Source organism: Panthera tigris, chromosome A1 (genome assembly GCF_018350195.1).
Source record: "Panthera tigris isolate Pti1 chromosome A1, P.tigris_Pti1_mat1.1, whole genome shotgun sequence".
Lineage (NCBI taxonomy): Eukaryota > Metazoa > Chordata > Mammalia > Carnivora > Felidae > Panthera > Panthera tigris.
Window position 1 is genome coordinate 171,363,443 of NC_056660.1, and position 11,855 is coordinate 171,375,297.

The window sequence follows — 11,855 nt, forward strand, 5'->3', positions numbered from 1 at the left end:
TTTCGTGGATCCTCTCGCGATAAGAGAGGTGCTAACGCCACGTCAGAAGCTACAGACGTTGGTGCAGAGCGACAGTTGCCGGAACAAAGGATAGCTGAAAAACTGCGGAAGCGTAGGCGGGCAGGTGGGCTGGACTTCCGCCGGAAAACGGAGTCGCCTGGGAAATCTCAGAGGCGAATACCGGCAGGCTTTCTGCCTGGAGGCTGTGGGCGGGCGCTGTGTGGGCCTGGGCGAAGATGGCTTGCGCTGCTGCACGGTCCCCGGCCGACCAGGACAGGTGGGTCCTGAGAAAGGGACGGGCTTGCCGCCAGCCCGCGGGTACTGCGCCACCCTCCCCACCCCCGAGAAAGGCTAGCGGCGGGGAGCTGGTCTCCGGCCGCAGGCTCCGGGCCGCTCCCCGGGTGTCGGTTCCTCTGGGAGGCCAGCAGCGCCAGGCTCTAGGTCCTCGAAATTCCGACTCTGGGTAGCTCAGTGTCTGCCTGTACCTGAGACAAAGGACCTTGGGTGCGACGTGGGCAGACATTGAGTAACAGACTCACAAGTGACAAATCTGTTCTCTTGTTACGTTCGGGAAGGTTCGTTCAGGTTCTTCCCAGTCTTTTAAAACCTCTGATGCCGTAGTTTCTGTGTGACAGCAGGCCCCACCCTCGGGAAGTTCTCTAGGCAGCTGTAGCTAACTGAACAGTGAAGGCATTGGTTTAGTTTGGTTTTAAACCTTCTCTGGCAAGTGGTGTTTTCTAAGGTAGTAAACGAAAGTTTACTTTTTAGGTAAGTTAAGTAAAAGGGAGGCAATTTAAAGAAAGACTACTAAGCAAATTAACAGGTATGCTGGCAGTCCTGTTGGTGATGAAAGAATGAATGAGTTTTTGGAAATACTGCTCTGCTGATACTAGCTGTGCTTCCTTCTGTGACAGATTCATTTGTATCTATCCCGCTTATTTAAATAACAAGAAGACCATCGCGGAGGGGAGGCGAATCCCCATAAGCAAGGTAAATGGGCTGCCACCTCGGTACTTGAGGGTCTCTGAGAGGTTGTACTGTTAGGGCTGCAAGGGCTTCTTTTACTGGACTGTATTGTTTAGGACCTGAAGTGAACAGCTGCCAAAAATTGAGGCGCTTTTCTTAACAGTGGTGAAACCAGAAAGGCTCTAATTCCTAGCTGGGGGGATTTTTTAAATGGTTCTTCATGAGCCTGTGCTTGAAAGAGGATGGGTGGGGGTAGGGTTTGCATGTTGTTACTGGTTTTTAAACCAAGATTGTGAAAACCTTGCCCTTAATAAAGGAAACCAAGCTTGCGTTATTGTATAATATGTCCAGAATGCAACTGCGTTTTTAAAAAAGACTTGCAGAGGGGCGCCTGGGTGGCTCAGTCGGTTAAGCATCTGACTTCGGCTCAGGTCATGATCTCGCGGTCCGTGAGTTCGAGCCCCACGTCGGGCTCTGAGCTGACAGCTCAGAGCCTGGAGCCTGTTTCAGATTCTGTGTCTGTTTCTCTGACCCTCCCCATTCATGCTCTGTCTCTCTGTCTCAAAAATAAATAAACATTTAAAAAAATTTTTTTTAATTTAAGAAAAAATAAAAAGACTTGTAGAGAATTTAGATGTGTTGAGTTTTATAGTTTATGTCCATTATCTTTTTTTTTTTTTTTTTTAGGGGTAAAGTGTAATACTTTTAAAAAGTAGGGTGTTGCAGCTTTTAAAAATAGGATTTTTCCCTTGTTTGGGTTTTACTTTTTCATGTTTGTTTATTTTTGAGACAGAGTAAGCGGGGTAGGGGTGGAGAAGCAGGGAGAGGGAGAATCCCAAGCAGGCTCCATGTTGTCAGTGCAGAGCCCGAGGATGGGCTTGATCTCATGAAACCATGACCAGAGCCGAAATTAAGTGTGGGACACTTAATCAACTGAGCCAGGCGCCCCAAAGCCCTGTTTATGTTTTGTAATCTAATGACAGATTCAAGGAAATGACCTGAAGCGATGCATTATTTTTGTGTTATTTAATATTTCCCATTTTGTTGTTTAGATATGTGTAAAGGAAGGTCTGCTTTGCTGCCCCAGAGTAAAAGAGACTATACCAAAGTCCTGATTCAGGATAATGCCTGACATCAAGCCAATGTGACAGAGGCCTCTGGTAGCAATTTCTCACATAACTTGGAGAATAACTGGTTTTTAACTTTATTGACATATAGGATACATACAGAAATATAGATAAGTCTTAAGTGTATATCTTGATTAATTTTCACAGACTGAGTACACACATGGGTAACCAAGCACCCAAATTAAAAAAAGAAAGCATTTTCAGCGCCTAGGAAGATTCTTTTGTCTCCTCACAGTCACTGCCCCCTCCTCATACTCACAAGGATAACCACTGTCCTGACTTCCAGCACAATATATTAATTTTGTTTTTAAACTTTATTTTTTAAATTTTATTTTATTATTATTTTTTAAATGTTTTTATTTATTTTTGAGACAGAGCATGAGCAGAGGAGGGGCAGAGAGAGAGGGAGACACAGAATCTGAAGCAGGCTCCAGGCTCTGAGCTGTCAGCACAGAGCCCAACGCGGGGCTCGAACCCACGACTGCGAGGTCATGACCTGAGCTGAAGTCGGAAGCTTAACCGACTGACCCACCCAGGCGCCCCTTTAAATTTTATTTTAAAGTAATCTCTGCACCCAGCGTGGGGCTTCAACTCACAACCCCAAGATCAAGAGTCGCATGCTCCTCCAACCAAGCCATCCAGGAGTCCCTTTAAATTTCATTTAAATGGCATTACATACACTATGTACTTTTGTGTCTGTCTTTTTTCACTGAACTTTAAGCTTAAGAAATTTATTCACATTTTTTAGTATAGTTTGTTAATTTTCACTGCCCTGTAGCAGGGTTTCTCAACAACAGCACCACTGACATTTTGAGCCAGATCATTCTTGTGTGGGGGCTGTTCTGTGCACTTTAGGTTTTTTAGCAGCATGTTTGGCCTCTACCCACCAGATACCAGTGCCTTGCCTGACTCCTGTGACAATTAAAAATGTCTCCTAGCATTGTAAATATCAGAGGGGAAAAATTACCTTACTGAAAACCACTGCTCTGTAGTGTTGAAGTGTATAAATATACCACAGTCTATTCTACTGTTGATGGATAATTGGGTTGCTTCTAGTTTGGGACTATTACACATACTACTACTGTCAACATTCTTAAGCTTGTCTTTTAGGAAACATGTTTTGCATTTTTCATGGATATATACTAGAAGTGGAATTGCCCATCCATGAAGAATGCATATGTTTAGCTTTAGTGGACACTACCAAACCATTTTCTAAAACGGTTGTTACCTATAATAGTTGTTTAATCAGTATTCATTTAGCACTTACTATGCTCCAAGCCTCATACCAGATAACTTGGGAATATAGTGATAAAACAGTACTTGCCTTTGTGAAGTTCATGTTCTGTTGGAAGGGGATGGACACACAAGTATGAATCAGTGTTATTCCCAGGAGTTTTTAAAATTACAATGCAAAAAACTGTACCTAATGAAAAGGAAACCTAAGGTTTTGATAGGTATTGTGATCGTAGTATTTGAAATGATTCACCTAATAATACAGCAGTAGCCACTTAACGGTAAGCTGTTTAGTGTTTTTGTTTTAACTGTTCAGGCTGTTGAAAATCCTACAGCTACTGAGATTCAAGATGTGTGCTCAGCAGTTGGACTTAACGTATTCCTTGAGGTAAGAGGTGTTTCTTTCTTCACTATTTTTCCTACTCAATCTCATTGATGTAATAACTTTCTTAAAGCCTGTTTTTTTTGTTTTTTGTTTTGTTTTTGTTTTGCCTTTTCACATTAGAAAAATAAAATGTACTCTAGAGAATGGAATCGTGATGTTCAGTACAGGGGCCGAGTCCGGGTCCAGCTCAAACAGGAAGATGGCAGCCTCTGTCTCGTACAGTTTCCATCACGTAAGCTTTTCTGAATAAACAAAGTTTGGGGACGGCTTATTCCTGTACTCTGCAAAACAGGTTCTAAAACTGACCTTTTGAAAAGTAAAAATCATAATAGGCATTCTACAGATTAATTTAGAAAAGGACTACTGCTGAAGAGAGGAAAACAGTGGTTCTAACTTCTCCTAAGTTAAGGACCTCTGAGAATGTGATGAAGCCTGTTTGTTTCTCCAAAAAATTTGTTTTGTGAACATTTTATGAACCTCTGCAAGTCCATCATTATTCCCAATAGTGTAGAATTATTGAATGGTCAGATGTTTATGCCATTTCAGATCCTAGAGGCTCTGGGGCCTAACTAATTTAGAAATTAGTTTAATTTCTAAAACTAATCTAAAAAGCCATACTAAGTGAAAGAAGCAAGAGAAATGCATAGCGTGGTACCACCTAGGTACATTTAAATACAAAATATTACTGTTTATTGATATATATGTCTTATTGCTTATTGATTATTATATATGTAAATGTATTTTAAGTGGACTGTAAGAAAACCCAGTCTTAAAATAGTAATTAACCTAATGGTGAGCAGGGAGTGGGGACACAGGGATGGTGGTCAGAGAAGACTGTAGCATTATGTCTTATTTTATTTCTTAGACAACAACAGTAATCAAACACAATTAGATATCAGTATCCCAAAATATTCTGAGTTTGGGGAAGATGAATTTTTTTTTTTTTACACATGATTCTTTTCTGAATTCTTCATTTCTAAAAACTATAATTTTTTAAATGGAGCTATTAATTCCCTTCTTGTCACAATAATCCCAAGCTGACAACTAAATTGTTTTTGGTTTAGTTAACATAGGTAGGTTTTTCTATGCTAAAACCTCTCCAGGTTAATAGAGATTTCTGGAAAGAAGATTGTGACTCCAGAGTAACAGGTAGTATATTCCAGTGTATTTCTTCTTCGGTTTGACATCTTCCTTTACTATCTCTTAAAAGATAAAAAAAACAAAAAAGTTTTGACTTCACCAGTAAGTAAAATATAAGTAAAAAATTGAAAACATTTTTCTCCCTGTTTCTAGCAAGAAAATAGTTAGAAAGTAAAAAGAGAAAAAATGAGGAGCTTAGTGTATTGAAAGTAGCTACTAGAGCCTGAAGAATTATTTGGTGCACAGAGAGTGTACCTGTAGGCATAAATCATCTGGGCATATGAATGACATCTTTTGTAGCTTGATGACATTGACAAAATTAAGCAGTCTGTGTTTCTGTAGCTTAAGATAACGATGTCTTCATTCTGTTTCCCAGTTTTTGTATTTAGATTAATTCTCCTTTGATCTTGAAGTCAGTTACTAGAGCCAAGACCAAAATTTGTGTTTTAAATTTTTTTTTTGTTCACTTAAATATTTCATTGTAGTTCTTAGAACCTTTTCTCTAGGAAAGGCTCCCACTTGAGCAAGTCATGTCTTCATACTCTTTTTTTTTTTTTTTAATCCTTGTCATTCTCCTGATGTGACAATTTCTTGACCTTTATGATTAATTTGAAGTTAATGAGCTTTTATGTCTTATTCCTTAAGTTGTACACTAAGCCTAACTTCTGGTTCCTAGGTAAGTCAGTAATGTTGTATGCAGCGGAAATGATACCTAAACTAAAAACAAGGACACAAAAAACAGGAGGTGGTGACCAAAGTCTTCAGCAAGGAGAGGGAAGTAAAAAAGGGAAAGGAAAGAAGAAGAAGTGATCGGGGATGAGAATCAAGTATGTGGTACTACTGTGAGAGACGTGAACGAAGGCTTCTAATTTATATCTAAGAGAAACAGAAGCTTTTTGTTTGCATCATTTAATCAAACTATGGACATTTGTGCCTCCCAGCTTCAGCATCAGAGCTGACAATGAAATAAATTTACATCAGAAGTTTGCATCTAGCTCTTACACAGTATAAAAGAAAATTTCTTTGCCTTTCAATGCAGAGTTTTTGTGGAAGAAAGAAGCATATTTTTAAGTGGACAATGGATTCTACCATCAGTTACTTGAAATTCTGTATCCTGTGTGTAAACATGTTTCAGATAATGAGTTTAATTAAAGATTTGAAATACACATTTTCTTCAACTTTTAAGTTAGTGAAATAAAATTTGAAACTGACTTTTAATAGCTTTTGCCTATGAACTAATGCTAGTAGAAGAGGTAATTAAAGAGAATAAAATGAGTCTTAGTGTGAGCTTAAAACTAGAAGAAAATGGCTAAATCCTCTTGGACGTTTATGAACAGCTGATCTACAGATCATTTTAATCAATTATTGTCATCGAGTGTTCAGTTACTAGTTTTTTGACATGGAAAATCCTGGAGTTTAAGCTTTAGATTTGCTTGTTTTATAGGCTTCAGAATGTTATTTATTTATTTAAAAATATTTTTTTTAACATTTATTCATTTTTGAGAGACAGAAATAGTGTGAGTGGGGGAGGGATAGAGAGAGAGGGAGACACAGACTGAAGCAGGCTCCAGGCTCTGAGCTGTCAGCACAGAGCCCAATGCGGGGCTTGAACTCATGGACCACGAGACTATGACCTGAGCTGAAGTCAGACGCTTAACCGACTGAGCCACCCAGGTGCCCCAAGAACGTTATTTTAATTGGAGTTATGCTATTATCTATGCTTTAACACCTTGAGATATACTTTTTCTCAAAACACTAAATTGGATTGGTGATTCTGACTTTATTCCAAAGCACTATTTCTGAAAGTGGTAATTTTGTTAAGATTTAAGAAAATCACTATCCAGCCATTTGTTTTTGTCTGAGCATCATTTGGGGAACTGTCTTCTCTGACTCCATATGCTTCTGGAAGGGCTATTAATTATAGGACATACCACAGGGTATGACCCAAGCCAGACCAATGGTTTATTTTTCAGGAATTTAAATCTGGAGTAGAAACACAGACATATAGTTGATGATGGAAGCTAAGATAGTTGATGGTCTACAGATTTGAGTTATCCTAAGTCCTGTTCTTGAGGCCTGGTTTGGCTCTTCTGTGAATTCTGTAAACTATACTTTATATTCTTCCAGTAAATCCCATTTTCATTAAGTTTTTATTGCTTGAGATAAAAAATTCCACTTGGTGACAAAATAAGTGAATCCAGAGTTTCAGAGTTTTAAATGGACTTACACACCTAGGCTGTAGGAAGGTGATCCATGGGTGTGTAGGAAGAAGTATTCAAATTTTTACTCTTTTTCTCTCTTTAATAATTTCTGTTGTTCATACATTTTATAGTGAACATAATAGCATAGCAGTTTATATATTTGATTTACAAATACATATGGGGGCAGTCTATGCAAAACAAGATTCAGAGTAGCCCTCTGGGACGATCTATTACTTAGGAATGTGTTTATGTAACAAAACAATGAGAAACTTAAGCAGGAGTTACTTTTTTTGGAATAACATAAAATCCAAAGGTATTACACGTGTTGGTTCAGCTGCTCAGCGATGCCCTCATATCTTCCCATTCCACTATCCATGGCATGTTTCTAACAGCTTGTTGTCTCAAGCTTATAAAAGGGCTGATAGAACATCAGATTTCAAGGCAGAATGAAAACCTAGCTGTGCCAGACACTTTTATTCCTGCTTTAGGAAAGCTAAAGATTTCTCAAAATCCCTCCCAGCCAACTTTCATTTAAGTCTCATTGTCAAGAACTGTGGCTCATGTCCATCTTGAACTGCAAGGGAGGCTAGGAAAGTGACTGTATAACTTTTTGAGTCATGAAAATGGAGTCAGCCAAGGAAGAAAGTGGAGACTGGATATTGGGGCAGTCAACTTAAAAGATTTGTCACGGGGGGGCCTGGGTGGCTCAGTCGGTTTAAGTGTTGACTCTTGGTTTCGGCGCAGGTCATGAGCTCACAGTTTGGGGTTTGAACCCCACGTCGGGTTCTGCAGCTGGCAATGCTCTCTCTCTCCCTCTCTGCCCCTCCCCTGCTTACACTGTCTCTGTCTTTCTCAAAATAAACTTAAAAAAAAAAAAAAAGATTTCTCACAGAAAGATGACCAGAGTCTAAAATTATTTGGGTTATGGGGCAATAGGGATTGTCAGAAAGGTTTCGGGACTCTTTCTGTAATGCGGCAATCAGTGTATAATTGAACTTTTCACATTGTTGCAGTCAGTGCATAATTGAACTTTCCTTTGCCAATCAAGTAAAAAACACAGTCTTTTCTAATGAGCAACACTGAGCATTTATTTTTATGTTGAAATGCCATTTGTATTTATTTCAGTGAGTTATGTTCACATCCTTTGGCCACTTTTTAAGGACTTTATTGTTATCAATATTATAGATAATGTAAAGAGCGAGCTAGTATTTGTGTGTTTTCCATTTATTTTTTTAATGTTTCTTTTTGAGAGAGACAGAGACAGAGCATGAACAGAGGAGGAGCAGAGGGAGAGGGAGACAGAATCTGAAACAGGCTCCAGGCTCTGAGCTGTCAGCACAGAGCCTGATGTGGGGCTCGAACCTATGAGCCATGAGATCATGACCTGAGCCAAAGTCGGATGCTTAACTGACTGAGCCACCCAGGCGCCCGTTTGTTTTTTAGGCATTAACTTCTATCTGTTGAAGAAAACGATTTAGTTTTCCTTCCTTTATCCCCCAATGTATGCTTCCTATCCCTCCCTCCTACCGCTATATTTCATAACTTTAATCAGTATTCAGAGTTCACATTACTATCCTGTATTCCATTCATAGCTGAACCCATGCAATACTTTGCTACTCAAATGTGTGGTCAGTGGTCCAGCAGCACTGGTCTCTCCTGGGAAATTGTGAAAAATGCAAAATCTTTGGCCCCAGCCCAGAATTTAAAAGGTCCCCAAGGGATTCTTATGCACATTACAGTGAGAAACACTGAAGTATGCTATTGTTATTTTTGTTTTCTGGATTTGTGTTTTCCATAGATCTAATTATTTTATTAGTTTTTTAAATATTTATCACTAACTCAACCACACAGTATCAGCTGTCAAAAAATATCCTTTTAAAGAGTTTGTTCAGGGGCGCCTGGGTGGCTTGGTCGGTTAAGCGTCCGACTTCGGCTCAGGTCATGATCTCACGGTCCGTGAGTTCGAGCCCCGCGTCGGGCTCTGTGCTGACAGCTCAGAGCCTGGAGCCTGTTTCAGATTCTGTGTCTCCCTCTCTCTCTGCCCCTACCCTGTTCATGCTCTGTCTCTCTCTGTCTCAAAAATAAATAAACGTTAAAAAAAAAATTAAAAAAAAAAAAAAGTTTGTTCATGTCCGTTTAATTCATCTTTTTAAAGAAGTCTTTTCTGGAGCATTTTACCTGGTTCTAATCTCTACTGGTTACCCTTTAGGCTTAGTGCACAGCTTCACTCTGCATCCAGAGTGACCTGCTTCACTGCTTTGCTGTTTTGGGTATCTTGTATTATGGAATCCTGTGCATTCTGTCTTGGGTTACGTCCTTGTTTGTAGCCCATCTTCAGGATCTTCTGGGAAAAATGCAAGGGAGGTAAATGTTCTTAGGCGTTGCATGTCATTCTACCCTCACACAGTTTGGCTGAGTATAGAATTAGAATCGAAAGTCATTTTATTTCAGAAGTTCAAGGACATTGCATCGTGGTCTTCTGACTAATGTTTTAGCTGAAGGGAAGTCCAAGTCATTCTAGTTAATGATCTTTTGTGACTCACATTTTTCTTGTTGAAACTCACAACATCTCAATATTCTAAAATATCACAATAGTGTGGCTTTGGACTTTTTTGTCTATTGTGCTGGGTACCTACCTAATGGGCCTTTCAATCTGGAAACTTGTGTCTTTCAGTTCTGGGAATTTTCTTGAAAATTTCATCAGTGGAACTCTTTCTGATCTTGGAACTCCTTATTTGGATATTAGATGTGCTGGACTAGTTCACAAATTTTCTCATCTTTTTTTCCTCTTATTTCCATTTCTTTGTCTTTATATTCTATTTCCTAGAATTCCTCAGCTCTGTCTTCCAACCCCTCTATTGAACTGTTCATTTTTCTTATATTTTCAGCTTCTTCAAGCTTTCTTGTTATCTGAATATTTCCTTTTTCTAGCATTTTGTTTTCAGGGGGTATGCTTTATATTCTTTTGTTTTCGATTTCATTTCGTTGGTGGTGGTTGTGGTTTTTATTTTGATCCCTGTCATATTAAGTGGCTTTCCTTAGACCAGGGTTTTTTGGTTATAGATTGATGGCTTTTTGAGTGACAAACCAAAAAGCTGATTAGAAGTTCTGAGCACATAAGAAAGGTTTGCAGACTGAATTTTACTAAAGGGATATCTGGGCGAGATGTTCTTTTAGGGGACATTTCCAAGATCAGAAGTGTTTTTTCTTAGACTGACCTGTTCCCTAGAGTCCAACAAGCTCCCGGGAGGATAAAGACCTGGGCATCCAGTGGGAGAAGTTGGAGTGGGGGAAATGGGTCTTACCATTGAGTCAATCCAGTTTTTATTACAACTTCCCTCCCTTGACTCTGCCTGTGTCCTCCCCACTCCAAAAATCCTTTTACTATCTCTGGAGGACAATCTCTTTCACCTGAAAGAAGATAAGGTGTTTTTTCACTATTCCTTTTTAAAAAATTTTAGTTCCCTCCCAACATTAAGATTGTTCTTTGTGGTTATTTTGATATTGCGGGTGACTTTATAATGAAAAAAATTTTTTCTTAATGTTTATTATTTATTTTGAGAGAGAGTAAAAGCAGGGGAGGGTCAGAGAGAGATGGAGAGAGAGAGAGAATCCCAAGCAGGATCTACACTGTCAGCGCAGAGCCTGGCTGACCTGTAAGCCGCAAGATCATGACCTGAGCTGAAACCCAAGATTCGGATGCTTAACCAACTGAGCCACCCAGGTGCCCCTATAATGAAAAAATTTTTAATGTTTGTTTATTTTGAGAGAGAGAGAGAGAGACCGAGTGGGAGAGGGGCAGAGAGAGAGGCAGGAAGAGAATCCCAAGCAGGCTCCGTGCTCCCAGAGCAGAGCAGGATACAGAGCTTGAGCTCACGAACTGTGAGATCATGACCTGAGCCAAAATCAAGAATCACATGCTCAACCAGCTGAGCCATGCAGGCACCCTATAATGAAATGTCTATACCAAAGAGATTAGGTGTGGTAGGCAGAATAATGTGTTGTTCTCCCACCAAAAAAACCCCTTGTGAATATTACTTCATATGGCAAAAGGCCTTGCAGGTGTGATTAGGAATCTTCAGCTGGAGAAAGTAGTGGTTATCCAGGTGGGCCCACTGTAATCTGAAGGATCTTTATAAAAGGGAAGTAGAAGCTAGAGTGCTAAGGGGTCCCAAGCCAATGAATGCAAGCAGCTTCTAGCTGAAAGAAGCAAGGAAATGGATTCTCCCCTAGTCTCCAGAAGGAATGCAGACCCTTTTGGATGTCTGATCTCCAGAACTGTAAGCTACTAAATTTATACTGTTTTGAGCCACTAAATTTGTGGCAATGTGTTATAGCAACATTAGGAAACACAGACCTGGTGAACCAATATGAGCGAAGGTAAACTGCAGACCTTGGGATTCTTGACCCCAGTAGTAGTTTCTACAAATTCTTAACACTGGCTACATGTTAGAATCACCCTAGAGTTTTAAAAGCATACCAGATACCAGATTTTCTGGTAGTGAAGGGAGTGAATTTCTGGTAGATACCAGAATTTCTGGTAGTGAAGGGAGATACCAGCATTTTTGGAAAGCTGCTCAGGTGATTGTAATATGCAGCCAGATCTAAAAACTACTGTATACTAAGTGTAGAGGTAGCGTTTATCTAACCCAATGGTTATCTAACCCAGTGGTTCAAAGTGTGGTTTCTGGACCATCGGCATTACCTGGAGATTTACTGGAAATGCAAATTTTTCAGTTCCACCCCAGACCTACTGAATCAGAAACTCTGGATGGGACCAGCAATCTGTTAGAACAATCCCCT

General features: G+C 39.7%; 1 protein-coding gene across 1 annotated transcript; it reads left to right on the plus strand.

Moving 5' to 3' along the window:
- Window positions 1-74: 74 nt before the first annotated feature.
- On the plus strand, window positions 75-6,017 carry SRP19 (signal recognition particle 19). The gene is made up of 5 exons (XM_007085547.3): window positions 75-277; window positions 915-990; window positions 3,643-3,714; window positions 3,832-3,943; window positions 5,528-6,017. Exons 1-5 carry the CDS (start codon window positions 237-239, stop codon window positions 5,659-5,661), a joined length of 435 nt encoding a protein of 144 aa, XP_007085609.1. The 5' UTR covers window positions 75-236; the 3' UTR covers window positions 5,662-6,017.
- Window positions 6,018-11,855: the final 5,838 nt, after the last annotated feature.